We start from the raw sequence: 15,602 nt of genomic DNA, 5'->3' as shown, positions 1-15,602 counted from the left end.
ACAAGTCCTATCAACCTGAAAAAGTTTCATCCAGTGAAAACAGGGATGAACTTGGGCGTGGAAAGACTTGTATTCAATTCCCACTAGCTGGGTGACCTTGGGATTTCATTTAAAGCACTGGGGCCTCAGTTTCCTCATCGGTAAAATGAGGGGTTTGGATCAGATGACCTCTAAGCTCTACATCTACAGACTAGTCTAAATTCAGAGAGACTCACTGCTCTGACCACAGGGTGATGACTATTTTGGTTACAACCACTCGCAAATTCCATCAAATTCCAAGTTTCAAACACGATGCAATCTGTGTCAGTGGAGGAAGTATGGATATTGACCAAAGTAATAGATCCTTGCAGTATTAGCGTATAAATTACTGTTATTACTTTGTGTGGGTATCTTTTGGTATTCTCATTGCCAAGGAACATATGCCAAGTCATCTTGGTGAAGATCTACTATCCTGGATATGCTACAGCATAATCGATAGAATACATACTTGAACTAGGCAGAAAATTTGAAATTCATTTATACTTTAAAGAACCATTCCTACATAGTTCAAGATATGTAATTCTAGAATAATTGTTGCCATCTGTTACTTCTGGATTCTGCCCCCTCTGTTCCCTTAAAATTTCTCTCTAAAAGGTCCTCAATATGCTCTAGATCAATAAATCCAACGGCCTTTCTTTTTAGTCCTCATTCCCCTTGACCTCTCTGACCAACCCCTTTTACTTAATACTCTCTTTTCTCTTGGTTTCTAAGATACTGTATTTTCCTAGTTTTCTTCCTACCTCTCAAACAGGTCCTTCTCTGTGCTCTTCCACTGACTTATCATCTTCCTGCTGTCCTTTCTCCTACTTCTCTCCTCGGAAAATCTCCTTCATTAGCACAGCTTCAATGGTGACCTCTAAGCAGACAACAGGAAAATCTCTATCTTCAACCTTGACCCCCACTGCCTTCTGAACTCCATACCAATACTTGGAAGTCCCACCGGCATCTCAGGCTCCACATAGCTCAAATTTAGATTATCTTATCCCTTAAAAAACAGCTCCTCTCTTGTACGTGATAATTGCTGTTAATGATACCGTCATTTGCCTGACCTGCCATGTTTAAAACCGTGACTTTATTTTTGATCCTTATTTCCACCCAATCTCTCAGATTCAATCATTTACCAAGCCCTTTTGATTCAACCTCTTGAATCTGTCCCTTCCTTCTTTTTTTCTACTGCCACCCCACCCCCCAATCCATCCTTCGTACCTGTCAGAATCATCTTCCTCATGGACAGATCCAATCGTGGCACTACTGTGTACAAAAAGCATAAATGATTCTCTGTTCTCCACCTACTAAAATGAAGTTTGTACCCCTTTGTCTAGTATTTGAGTCTCTCAAAAAATCTCCATCAAACCAGCGCCCTCCTCCCTTTCTAACCTTATTCTGTCCATGTACGCTCCAGCCAAAATATCCCTGAGTGAGTGTTGATTTTTTTTTTACTTTTGTGCCACTGCCCGCATTGTTACCTATTCTTGGACTAGCTAATGTTTCTATGGCTTTTACTATGGGCCAGGCATTGTGCTAAGCGCTTTACAGTGATTATTTCATTTGATCTTCACAAGGTAGGTGCTATCATTATCCCCATTTTACAGACGAGGAAATGGAAGCCAACAGAGTGAAGTGCTTGTCCCTGATCATCCAATTAATGACTGAGGTGGGATCTGAACCCAGGTTTTCCTGACTCCAAGTCCAAGATTATATCTATTATACCATCCTGCCTCTCAACTAGATTCTGTATTTCACTCTTCGAAGCAGGAATTCTTAAACTGAGGCCTGTGTATTTTTTTTTGATAACTGTATTTCAAGATAATTGAAATCTTATGTATTGTAACCTTTTTATTTTATGCATTTTACAATGTTATTCTGAGAAAGGATCCATAGGGTTCGGCAGATGGCCAAAGGACACCAAAAAATAAAAAATGGAGTCATTGAGTTTGGAAAAATCCTACAAGATGGAAATGAGATGCTTGACATCAAAAAATAAAATCAAAATATATGCTTAAATCACTGAGCTATTTATGGAAATGACAGGCCATCCAATAACTCTGGATAGGAAAGATTTAGGTAAAGAATAATCAGCAAAGCCTCATTTTAGTCCTCTAGAGGTCTCTACCCTGGATTCTCGATTCTCAAGGGCAGTAGAAGCCAACAAAATGCATGGTCCAGGCGGTTCACACTGAGCTGGAAAAGGCCCTGCCATGGGCCAGAAGAGACTTGAGCAATTGTCTCACCACATTTGGACAGGCTGGTTGCCAGAGGGCTGGCCACTGGAATGGACCACAGAGTTTGGGACAGAAAAAGCAGCTTAGCAATCAGCTAGGCCAACCCCCTCATTTTACAGATGAGGAAACCAAGAACAAGAACAAGAAGGGGCTTGCCCAAGGTCATGTGGGCATTAAACAGAAAATCTAGGATTCGAACTCGGGTCTTCTGATGGCAAATCCACAGCCCCTTCTTTCCTCTCTAGTACACTGAAGACTCCCTGACTCAGTTTCCCAATGTGTAAAATGAGCTGGAGGAGGAAATGGCAAACCGCTCCAGCCTCCTTGCCAAGAAAATTCCAAATGGGGTCACGAAGAATCGGACATGACTGAAACGACTGAACAACACAACCAAAGTCCTATAAAATGTTGCACTCTCCCACTTGAAGTGTTCTTCCTTCAAGACCCAAGTCAGGTATCAACTCATTCAGGAGGCTTTATCTTTCCGATCACCCTGCTAGATGCAGGGACCGTTCCCTCCTTGAATTTCTCAGTTACTTTTCCTTTGCCCTAGTGAGTATAAGCTCCTCGAGGGCAGGGGCTGTCTTTCTTTTTCTTACTTGTCTCCCCTGTGCTTAGCGCAGTGTCTGGCACATAGTAGGTGCTTAATAGAGCTTTACCGAATTGAACTTTTACCAAATGTTCCCTTATATCCCTGAGGTGGGGAACCTGCAGCCTTGAGGATAGGATTTGTTCTGTGAAGTTTGGATTCAGTCAAAGGGCTGCCCTTGAGGACCTAGAGGGCCACATGTGGCCTTGAGGCTGCAGGTCCCCCCATCCCCTGCCATCCTGTACCACTTGTATTAGGGTCTGTTGTCCAAGCTAGTCTTTAAATTCCTAGAATTTTGAGTGTCTCATGTTCTCCATGAGTTTCTTGTGGCTAAAGAACTAAAAAAAAAAAATAGAGATGATGATGATGATGATGATGATAGCATTTAGTACCTACTAGGTGTTGGGCACTGTGCTAAGCGCTTTACAAATTTAATGTCATTCAAGCCTCCCATCAATTCTGGAAGTAGATGCTATTATTATCATCATCCCCATTTTATAGCACAGAAAACTAAGGCAAACAGAAGTGACTTGCTCACAGTCATATAGCTATTAAGTGCCTGAGATATTTGGTTACTTTTATTTTTAAAAAAATACTGATAATCTCTACTTACTAGCAATTTGGGGGAAGATATTCTATGATACTGGGTAGTATGCACATTAAAGGGACTATTTCTCTATCTTATCATAACCCTAATCAATAAACCCCAATAAGCAAGGAAGGCCACAGCCCATCAAATTTACTGTCCAGAAGTTGGGGGGGGCGAGGATATTTTGGAAAACTCTGAATAACCAAAAAAATATGGGCTACTTTCAAGGCTGTGCTATGTATAAAATACCTAAATTTGCTTAATTCATTTGACTTAAATGAGAAACATTTGATTTCACACATTTCCCTGTGAGCAAAGAAAAAAGACTCAATATTATTTAGCTGGAGCTATTTATATCACAAATAATAAGAAATTAAGCTATGAAACAATGCATTATAAAATGGAATTATATGCTGTGATTATGATCATTTTTATAGATAATATTTCAGCAAGGAATGCTCCCAGTTTTACACACAGGAATTTCCTGACCCTGCCATGTCATTTATTCCTGGCAAACTCTATTCTTTATCTACACATATTTCTTTTTCTCTTCCAAAACAGACCTGCACTCACATTAATGCTGCATCAGTATTGAACCAATTTAACCTCTGCATATCATATTAAAAATTCATTTCCTACTCAAGATGCTCAAGTCCACTTACTTTGCATACCAACAAACGTGAATTTCCTGACATAAAAATGCACCAAGATCAAAGACTGAGTTGTCAGGAGCCTTACAGGCCATTTACACCAACTCCCTCATTTTACAGATGGGCAAACTGAGGCGGGTGTCAGAACCAGGATATGAATCCGGTTCTCCTCAGGATTTTTTCCACTTAAAAAAAAGAAGGACGCTTTAAAGGCATGTTAAGAACTGACATATGTGAAAAGGACATTTATTTATACAAAAACAACTTCCATCCTCCCATCTTCATTTACTCACGACTTAAACAAAGAAGAATAGCAAAGAATACACCCATGTTTACACAAGAGTTTCCCACTTACTGACCACTTTCTCCTTGATCCCACAAAGAAATTCTAATAATTCTATGTTTATGATAGCAGAGGAAGAGAATGAAATTGCAATGTCAAAAATTCAGCATTATCAAATTCTTTTGCAGGAACAAGAAAAGGGAGGGGCACAGCATTTGTCAAAATATTTACTAAATAGCCTTGATAATTAGAAATTTTTCAAGGAACATTCAGAGAACACAAGAACAGAAATACCTCTCACATACTGCGTGTGGAAAAACTGGAAAGGGGTGGGTGGGTGGGGAGAATCAAATTCCTGTTTTAACTGGGACTTGTCCCAATGAGGGTGTTGGATAGCCACAGTTCAAACATATCTACTTCTTCAGAAGGATTCGCTAGCCATTAAGATCACCTAAATGAAGCTTTAGTCCTAGAAAATATTACATGATCCCCCGGATTTCTTCGCACTGATTGATGTTCAAGATTTCCCAGAGGGAAGCAGGGTTTCCTTCTATATTGATGTTGTTACGTGATCTATCACTGAGCACTTCGAAGAAGACTGGAATTTCCCTCTATACAACAATCATGGAGCTGTCTGGGGCATTCTCCTCCCTTTTCTAACAGTGACTGAAAACTCTAATAATGCAACTACATCTGCCCAAATGCTTAATCATTTCCAATTACAAAAATCAGCAGCAGTGAGGGGATGCAGAGGATAGAGCACTAAGCCTGGAGGCAGGAAGATCTGAGTTCAAATCCAGCCTCGGTCACTTACTAGTTGTGTGACCCTGGGCAAATCACTTAATTTCTGTTTCCTCATCTGTAAAACGGGGATAATAATTATCACCTAGTTCACAGCGTTGTATTGAGGATCTAATAAGGGAACGTAGATAAAGTGCTTTGCAAACCTTGAAACATTATAAAATACAAACTACTGCTACTATTATTATTATTATTATAATATTATATGCAGACCCCACCGCCATCACCAGGTATAGGAAGGTCTTCCACCAATATTCCAAAGGATTTGAGATCGTATTTGATGTCAGTCTTGGTTCAGGTCTGTCCCCCAGGATTCCCCCCTAACCCTTTCTCTATCCATCAAACCGTTGCATGTGTGTGCGTGCAATATGAGTGTGCATGTGTCTGTTACTACATTTTATTTCTATCGCTGACTGGTCTTGGGTAACTGACTCAAAATCCTTCTTAAGTCCTGAGGGAGGGACTAGCCAACCTTTTTTCCCTCCACCTACCAGTCTTCTCATTTCACCATGGGGGAAATGGATCAGTCCAGAACTCATTAATTCTGCTACTGCGCTGGGCATTTAATAGATTCAGTCCCTTGTTCTCTCGTATGTATGTATTACTCATATGCCATCCTGTCAGACAGCTCATCCCCCTCGAAGGGAAATTTCCAAATAACTGAAGCTTCTTCTCCCCCCTTTCCTGCACTGGGCCTGTGTCACATCGATGTGGGCATTTCCTTCAATGGTGCAGAGCACAACCTACCATGCCTGTCCATCCTGGGAGACCCTTCTCCCTCCTCCCATAAATCCTGATGGGGGAGGGGGAATCCAACTTATGTGCTGGGACCCTTCCTCTTATCCCCTTGTCATGGTGGAGATACCACACACTCAGGCCACCCATTCCTTGTTGCAAGTCAGTTGCCTCATCTGGCTCTGAGCATAATATGCCTAAAGTCAAATTCAAAGATTTATAAGAAAGCTGGGAAACAGTGGAGAGGTCATGTAGGCCTACCCTCTACAAATGAGGAAAGTAAGGCCCCAAGGAGTTGGCTTTGCCCACAGTCACACTGGTTACCAGACTCTCTTCCAGATCCGCAATAAGCAGATAACTCCCACCTAGCTTTCTCATCATTGTTTCTACTTACAGAAATAGACCAACTTTAATGAATATGAAATTCTTGCAAGGATGGGATGCTCTGTCAAACTGCTTTAAAATGGCAAAATATTCCGTTTAAAAAAAGATGGAGGTATGAATTTTTTTAAGTATTTTTATTTGAGGCAATTATGGTTAAGTAACTTGTCCAGGGTCATCACACAGCTAGTAGCTGAGTCTAGATTTATGCTACAGTCCTCCTGACTCCAGGGCTGCATGCAGAGGTGTGAATTTTTAAAGAAACATCATGAGATCTGTGGTTTGGACAATGTGTGTGTGTGTGTGTGTGTGTGTGTGTGTGTTTTGTAACAACTGATACCCATGAAGAGTAAATTGGTTACAAGTGAGGTTAAGCCTGGTTGATATGACAGCCAAGGGCTTTGAAATTTTCATGTGTAAACTTAAGGAAAACTAATTTCTTCACTCAGTCTCAAAGGAATCAGGTGGTTGCTGAATATTTAATATTTAAATGAAGAGAGGAGGGCAACAGTCCTCCAAAGAAAATTGTTTTTGCTTAAATACGTTTTTACTTTTCCATATTTGCCATATTGTTAACATGCCCTTTAAGAATAATTTTTTAAGTGGAAAGAAATCCTGAATTTGGAGTCAGAAGAAGAGCAGTATGACCTCCTTGGGCCTATACAATCTCTTAAATTTAATATGAACAGAAGATGATAATGTGATGGCGTCTAGCCTCTAGTCAGGTCACGTATGGGGTAGAGTATTTCATCTGGGGTTGTGTTCTCTTTTGGGAAAGACTCCGACAAGCTGAAAAATACATAGAGGAAGGTGATCAAAATGGCAAGAAGCCCAGAATCTGTGTTCCATGAGGATTGGCTGAAGGAGCTGGGATGCTCAGTCTGGAGAGGAGAAGACTGACAGGGTCCATGGTCCCTGTCCAAGAATCTGAAAAAATGTCACATGGAAGAGTGAAATGACCTGTTTTGCTTGGCTCCTGAGGGGAGGACAGAGGGCAGTGGGCAGAAGGGGTAGAGCGTGCCTCAACATTGAATCAGATCCTTCCCAAAGTGCAACGGACTGTCTTGGGAGGCAACAGCTTCCCCATCACCAGAGGTCCAGGTTGGATGAGGGGGCATTGGAGGGAAGAGTCTTTTTCAAGGGGGAACAAGAGAATCAACAGGGTTCCTCCTGAGATTCTGTGACCTAACCATGTTAACGCGTGTTCCAATGTGCTAAGAAAGGAACTTCTCGATGATGGGAGCCTATAGCCTCCTTTATCAAACTGCATATTGCCATCAACTCAACACTGTTGTGACCTGGGTATAAGGATGGCAAGTAAAGGCAAAAAATACCATGGGACCACACGATTAAAAAAAAAAGCATCAAAATTAAATTCAGAATTCTCCATAAAGAATGCTTATAAACAAATTAATCTGTTTTTGTGTTTCACAGTTATACATCATTCCCCTTACTTAATGCTTCAAGTCTTACCAATTCTCAAGAAGCCCATAAACTATGGTTGCTGCTTGTCTTTCATTGGCGAAGGGGACCATGACATCAGGGAGGTGATGCCATGACATGCAAGTGAATTGGATTACACTGAGGCAGGGCTGTGCAAGGTCACCAGCCTTTCTCCTCTGGAGCCATCTGGGTCCAGTGGCCAGATATGGATCAGGACAATGGCCCAGGATGCAGTGGGGGATCTTGGCCTTTTCAAGCTACGGTCTTTAGCAAGTCTCAGTTTGACTGAGGCAGCCCCCCATTCAGTGATTAAGGCTTAATAAAAAATGAGGCAAAGAAAAGCCTTAAAAAAAAAAGATCAGGGTTTCTTAACTAGAACACAACAATGCAGAATGGATACAAAACTGGCCTGGTAGTCAGGAAGGGTGGAGTTCAAATCCTGACACTCACTCACTTACACACACACACACACACACACACACACACACACAGACACAGACACACAGAATGTAGACTACTTAATCTCAGAGTGCCCCAGGCTATTCTCTGAGGCAATAAAAGTGCAGACCAGTTTTCCACCTGTACTAGTAAAAGGAAGTTTCTTCATTAGACATTCCCTACACCAATGAAATCACAGTCCTGGATCAAAATACAAAACAACTGATGACTTGAAGGAGTTTAAATGTTCCTGGGAGACGGTGTAGTAGTAAGAGTCTATTGGAACTGGAATTAGAAGATTGGTTTCAAATTCCACCTAACACTTACAGGGCAGTCAGGTGGAGACGTGGGTACCAAAGTGGGCCTGGAGTTAGGAACTGAGTTCAAATCAGGCCTCAGACACTTGTCAGCTTCCGTGACCCTGGACAAGTCATGAAACCGCTGCCTCAGTAACAGCACCTACCTCCCAGGGTGGTTGTAAAAGTGCTTCACCAACCTTAAACTTCTGTAAGTGCTAGCTGTTATTATTATCATCATTATTATTATATGTGGTCAAATCATAACTTCTTACCTCAGTTTCCCCATCTGTACAATGGGGCTCTCGATACTTACACTCCTTATCTTATAGGATAAAATAAGATAATAAACAGAAAATCTTAGGGCACTCTCTATAAATGCCAGGTATGATTATTATTCAACTCCAAACGGTCATATTGGTATTATGTAAAATAAGTCACAGTTCTCTCTCTCTCTCTGACTATATTGCAGACTTTGGGTACTTAAAGCAAGGGTGAAACAGTCCTTGCCCTCCAGACATCTGCATTCTATTGTAGGACATACCGTGTTTACATAAACTTGAAACAAAATATATATAAGATGGCTACAAGTTAAATTTTTTTGGGGGGGGTGGGGAAGTCACTAAGCAGCTGGGGGATGGGATGTGAAGAAAGGCTTTTATAGAAGGTGACTTATGAGCTGATCTTTGAAGAAAACTCGGAAATCTGGGAGTTAGAAATGAAGAGGAGGTGGGCTAATTATTAGACTGTGTAAAGGCAGGGAGACCAGACTGGTCTCATCAATCAATAAAAACAGGAAGCATTTATTAAGTACCTACTCGGTGTCAACCACAGCTGACACAGTTGCTGGGAATACACATACAATCAAAAAAAAAAAGGTAAATTTAAATGCACAATAGAGTAATACAGAGTAAGGCTGGAAAGGCAGGTTGAGGCCAGGCTATGAGGTGCTTTAAATGGCAAAGGAATTTGCATTTCTTCCTAGAATAGGGAGCCCCTGTAGTTTACTGAGGAGAGGAATGACGCGGTCAGACCTCTGATTTAGGAAAATCACTCTCCAAACTGAGTGAGGAAGATGGATTGGAAAGGGGAGAGACTAGAGGCAGGAATACCAATTAGCGGGCTATTGTATTGGGCCAAGGGAGAGGTAGTGAGGGCCTGAACTATGTAAGAAAAATCACGAGGTTTTTGCACCGGGTTCTAGCAAAAACTGCCCCTTGGGGGAAATGAGGAGGAGTATAATCTTTCCTTGATCTCTTTTCTGGATGACTCCTATTCATCCGTCTCTAAAGCCCTGAACACCCAGTGAAGCCAAGCAATGCTCATGGCTTCCAACAACGGGCCCAAGGCAAAGGCAGGAAAAAAACAAAACAGTAACAACCAAGAGAAAAAGAGTGGAAATAGAAAGGGAGTCAGGAAAAGGAGGATAGGTTGGGAAGTGATGGGAGGCCATCAACAATGAGGCTGTCTGACCCTGAGAGAGATTCCCTTCTGAAAAACCGGATGCCAAATCTTGCAGTGTTGTTGTTCTTTTAATTCAGAAGTAGAAAGATAGATAGATATCTTGCCAACTAAGGGATTTACTGGGAAATTTCTAAGAGCCTAAAGGGTTCCACCTAATCTCCTTGAATAGGCAGCAGTTGCTTTTGTTTTTAATTCAGATGAATGTCCACCAGAAATGACACACAAGAGCATCCTGAGACTTGTCCTGGCACAGCCAGAATAACCTGAGTAAGGACTCACCCAAGAATCCCAAGAGTCTATGGGATTGCGCAGAATAAATCCATTACCTGATGCTAGAAAAATAATTCAAAGTCCTCACTGTATGTCCCTTCATATTCCCCTATGGGGGCTCGTAGAATCAGTTCTCCATAGGAAGAACAGCACTTTAAATGCATCTGCGTAATTACCTCAAAACTGGACATTTAGATGATAGAGGCTATCAAAGGAGGACCACTGGGCATCTGCCTCCTGAGCTCAGCACACTGCCCAGCGCAGAGTGGAAAGTTAGCAAATGAGAATGAATGAATCAATGAAATTCTATGGGGAGTGTTTCTCCTTTAAAGTAGCACAGGATTATGGCTATTTTAGGCTTTGGGGGGTAATAGCTGTCCCATTCATATTCCATTCAGTTATTTCAATATAAGAGGACAGAAGTATGGCAGAAGAGGTTTGTTTGGGGTTTTTGGTTTTGTTTTTTTCTTGGTTAGAGGTAAGATTTAAAAAAAACAAGAGAAACATGCAGCCTTTGAATCAAATCCCATCTTAGATATCCCCCTCCTTGATCGAGGGCTTTCCTCTTTGCCTTCTCAAATACCACACCCTTTGCAACAGTTATACGAGAGGGTATACTGTACAAAGGTATCCATCCTTTCGTTGGTCTATTTTTTTTTTCCTTGCTGCACCCTTTAAATTACACATATCCCTTCCCTGACCTTATTGCTATGACAAAACAACACACAGATCACAAAGGGTATAGGGAGACAAGCTGAAACTTCCCCATAAAGATTGTGTAGACACTTGGATTCCCAGGGTGAATATGGGATTTGGTATTTCAAAGGTCATTCTTGGGTCTCCGCTTTGATGACTCATCTTAAATTGTTCGAATTCTTACAGACATAGTTAGCGGTTCTTATTTACATAATATCATCCACAGATCCATAAACTGACCAGCAGGGAAAGTTGCTGAGGTAGCCATGGAGAAAACAACAGGGCCACCCCCTCCATCCCCCTTTCCCAAGCAACGCAACATCAATGAGCTACAGATTTCTACCAGTTGTGGATAGAAAAACCACAACCCTGTTCTGTGCCTTGGTTTTTTTCATTTGAAACCATGAATCTTTACCAAGAGAACAAGATGGTGGCATAACCCTCTCACACACATTTTCATTTCGAAAGTTACTAAACAGACTCTTCCCCCCAAACCCCTCATCCCACAGATACACACAATCTCGTAAATGGACAGGCCCTGTGAGGGTCTGAATCATTTCTGCCTTGGTACCACCAGCATCTAGCAAAGGGCCAGGCCAGATGTGTTTACTAAATGACTGTTGTGTTAAATTGAATTGATTGGGAAAAGAGATGTTTTCGAGGGCAATTAGGCTTACAAAATTTAGGTTAGAATGAAACCTTAAAAATAAAATAAAACAAATCCTGACATTGCTTATTCATTTTTAAACTGCAGAGACCAGGTTTTGGTTGTCCTTATGATCTTAGGAAAGGGCAGTATCAATAAATGAATTCAATTATGTCTCTCAGAGATGTTTCACCTTTTTACTACTACAGGGACACAGGGTCTGCCTAAAAGGAAATGACCATTTTTTTTTAGGGATTTTCATTAAGTTTTCCAAGAGTTTTTGAGATGAATTTCATTGAGGGACCTGAGAGGTATTTGTTCTTGGCCACTGGGTTTCATGTTTCTAGGTTATGAGGGATTTGCCTTGAAAGATACTCATTTTATCTGGAAGGGATGTATTTTTTCCCTTGGAGAGGCATTCATAGCTATGAATTAACATTTCAGACACCCTCCAAAGTGACAGAGGGAGAAATAATTTTCTGGTATTTAGATTATACTAACAGTAGATAGGGCTTTCAGGTGAGTAAGATTCTAGGATAGAGATCTAGGGCTAGAAGGAATCTTACAGGTGATCAAGTACAACCTTTTCATTTTGCAGATGAGAAACTGAGGGCTAATTAGGAAGCTGAACTAATTTGCACAGGTGGTAGAACCAGGGTTCAAACTTACATGCTTGGACTCCTATTCTAGAATTCCCTTTACTACATAATACTAGGCAGCCAGGTGGCCAAGTGGACAGAGTGCCCTCATCTGAGTCAGGAAGACCTGAGTTCAAATATGGCCTCAGACACTTACTAGCGTGTGACCCTGGGCAAGTCATTTAACTCTGTTTGCCTCAGTTTCCTCTCTGTAAAGTGAGCTGGAGAAGGAAATAGCAAACTACTCCAAAGTCTTTGCCAAGAAAATCCTCCGAAAGCTCAAGAGTCAAAACAAATAGCTTGGTGGTTAATTGGGTTATTAATTCAATTCAGTCCAATAAGTATTCATTAAGTAGCTGAAAGAACCAGATGCTAGAGACCCAAAGTTAGAAAATGGCTCAATTCCTGCCCTAAGGGAGCTTGCAACCCAAAATAGGGAAAACAAAACAAAACACCTTAATCCCTGCCCTCAGGGAGCTCGATTAGTAAAAAGAAATGTTGCGATTACTGCGAGGAAACTAGCATTCTTCCGGGAGAAGGGACAGATTCAAACAGGCATTTTTACAATTCAAGGTAGGGTGTGATTGTGGGAAAGTAGAGATCCAGCCCAGGAGTTTGGGGAAAATTTCAGCAGAGAAAGTACAGTTCGGTTGTCAGGGAAGAAGGGGCATCTAGAAGGACATTACAAAGGAATAGAGGAAGTACAGGGTTTGAAGTAGAAGGATTTAGGTTCACATCCCAGCCCTGTGACCCTGGCAAACCCCTAAACTTTTGGGGCCTGTTTCCACAACACCTGGAACCTCTAAAACTAGGATTCTATGCTAGGTCTAGTCCAATCCATTATCTGATCAAGAAATCTTCCTAAATCTAGGACAAGTGGTTATGCATACTTTGCAGGTAGATTTCAAGTAAGTGGGGCTGGAAGGGACAACCCTCCAAGGCGGCCCACCCCACTGCTGGAGAGCTAGCTCTGACTGATAGGAAATTTCCCTTTCCCCTTCCCGCTAGAATCCCCACGGAGCTATCTGGCTGTATTTATCAACATCTTGTCATCCATAGAGTTACCAGCTGGGAAGGATGCTAAGGAGACCTTAGGGAAGCTTCCTCCTCATCCACACACAATCCTTCCAGAAAAAGCAGTGCTGGATGGGAGGTTATTTAGAATCTAGAAGCACTCAATCTCCCCCCAAAATGGATCGGGGGAGCCTAGAACTGAGATGCGAATACATCATGAACAGGCTAGCACAGAGCTGTAAATTAACTAACCTTTGGGGTTATCATATTTCTGGTAAAAAATGACATGCAAGGCACATAGACCCTTCAACAGTTCAAGCAGCCCCATCGCTAAATGTTACACCACACAGAGATAAAATGTGGGTATGACTAGCCAAGCCACTGGGCTGGTGAAAATTCTTGAAACCCTAAGCATTTTCTGCAAAACCCCAGAGAACTGCCAACGACTCAGCTCCACTAACAGTCTCATTTTTAATCTCTTGAAAATTCCCCACTGAGCGAAATAAAAACGCGTAGGGGTCCGCAGAGGGTTTCTTTGGTCAGGTCCCTAAGACAGCCCAAAGGGGCTGGCTCCCACCGTCCTGCTGGCAAGGCTGGGGCAACGTCATTTGGGGCACACCCGGGCTAGGCAGGCAAGTCAACAAGCATTACTACTTATTAATGTCACTAGATGCCCGGCACTGTGCTGAGTGCGAAGGGTGCCAAGAAAGGCAAAAAAACCTCCCTGCCGGCCTTCCAGGAGCTCACTCGTGGCCCAACGTAATGTGTAGCATAGGAGATAGTTATTAAAAAGCTTCGTAACAAAGGCAAGCAAGATTCCCTCCTCTAAGCCTCAGTTTCCCCATCTAGAAAACGAAAATATAACGCTTGAGTTTTCTATCTTATAGGAGACGCGTGAGGCATTAAGTCGGACAAGGTGATTCACTCACTCACCCGAGCCTCAGCTTCCCCACCTGTAAAATGGGGATCATAACGTTTGAGGGCGCCTAGCTTCCCCGGCAGCCCTCCCAAGACCGGGATGGGGCCCCTGCCTGTTCTGACCCAGCTCTCTCGGTCCGCGAGTCTCCACCAGTCCCCGAGTCCTTTCCCGCCTGCGCGCGCGGCGCGCTCTCGGCCCCCGAAGTCCCCCTGGGCTGCCGGGCGCTAGCTCACCTGACCACGTTGGGGTGCTCGAAGGTCTCCAGGTGCCTCAACACCGCCACCTCGCGGATGGTGGAGAGCGGCATGCCCTCCTCCCCGGTCTGCACCCGCACGCGCTTGAGCGCCACGAAACGGCCTCCGTTCTTCAGGTCCCGGGCCTTGAACACCTTCCCGTAGGCGCCCTCGCCGATCTCGGCCACGCACTCGTACTGCTGGTCAGCCCGGCTCAGGCCGTCCTTGTCCATGCCGCCGCCGCCGCCGCGGCCGGGACGCCGGGCCGGTGCTGCCCCGGGCGGAGGAGGAGGACGAGAAGGAGGCGGTGGAGAACGGGGGTCGTGCTGGTGCTGCTGCCGCTGCCGCCCGGGCTCCCGCTGCTGCTGCTGCTGCCTCTGTCGCTGCTGCCTCTGCCGCCGCCGCCGCCGCTACCGGACGGACGCGGCGGCCGCCACCTCCTCCTCCCGCTGCTGCTCCTCCTCCTCCGCTCTCCCTCTCGCACTCTCTGGGTTGCTGCTGCACACACTCCTTACCCTCACCCCCGCGCGTGCGCCCCCAGCCCCCACGCCTCTCGCTCCTGCTCCGGGCACCGGGGCTGCTCCCCACCCGCAACAATGCTGTTGCTGCGGTCCAGACGATCGCAGGGTCTCCGGGGAGCGCTCCTTAATGCCAAACCATTTCACCTAAAAGAGAGGGGGGGGGAGGGAGAGAAGAAAGTGCCTTCAAGCATCTCGAGGTTGGGGGCAGCTCTCCCGGATCCCTCCCAAACCTCCTACCCCTCCACCCCCACCTTGCCCTTGAATCTTCTAGGGTTCCCTGGGCATTTGGCTGCGCTCAGGCCGGTAAGGAAACAGCCCGTCTTTCTCTCCCTGCACGAGGTTGACCTGTATTTGTACCCAGGAGCTCCCCGGAGAAGTGGCTGGGGCCCCCGCGGGGAAGGAGGGAATCGGCTTGGACACAGCTTCTGCAAGGGGCGGGCGGAGGGCGCCGTGGGGATCCGATAGGAAGGGGGGAGTCTAGGGGCACTCTCGTCTCCTAATCTTCACCTTTATATTCAGGGCGTCCCAAAAGCCTTTGTGGTTCTAAGCTATTAAGGTTCAAAGCTACTACGACTACGGGAACACTAAATATAGTTTCTGTGCGTTGCCAAAACCTCGCACTGCCTCCAGGGAGTGGGATTCGCAAATCAGTCAAGTCAACCAGCATTTATTAAGCACTTACTAAGTCTAAAATACTGTGCTAAACGTGTGTGTGTGTGTGTGTGTGTGTAAGTG

The 15,602-nt window shown here is 44.0% G+C and overlaps 1 protein-coding gene across 1 annotated transcript in view; it reads right to left on the bottom strand.

The window, feature by feature from the left end:
• The window catches only part of CDK6 (cyclin dependent kinase 6), a 257,723-nt gene extending 242,864 nt beyond the window's left edge, over window positions 1–14,859 (bottom strand). The window contains exon 1 of the mRNA XM_036759648.1: window positions 14,347–14,859. Within this exon, the coding sequence (XP_036615543.1) occupies window positions 14,347–14,579 (233 nt within the window). The 5' untranslated portion in view covers window positions 14,580–14,859. The remainder of the gene's footprint in view (window positions 1–14,346) is intronic.
• Between the last annotated feature and the right edge of the window lie 743 nt (window positions 14,860–15,602).

Source organism: Trichosurus vulpecula, chromosome 5 (genome assembly GCF_011100635.1).
Source record: "Trichosurus vulpecula isolate mTriVul1 chromosome 5, mTriVul1.pri, whole genome shotgun sequence".
Classification (NCBI taxonomy): Eukaryota; Metazoa; Chordata; class Mammalia; order Diprotodontia; family Phalangeridae; genus Trichosurus; species Trichosurus vulpecula.
Note: the sequence above shows the minus strand (reverse complement) of the source record. Positions and strands in the feature narration are given on the sequence as shown.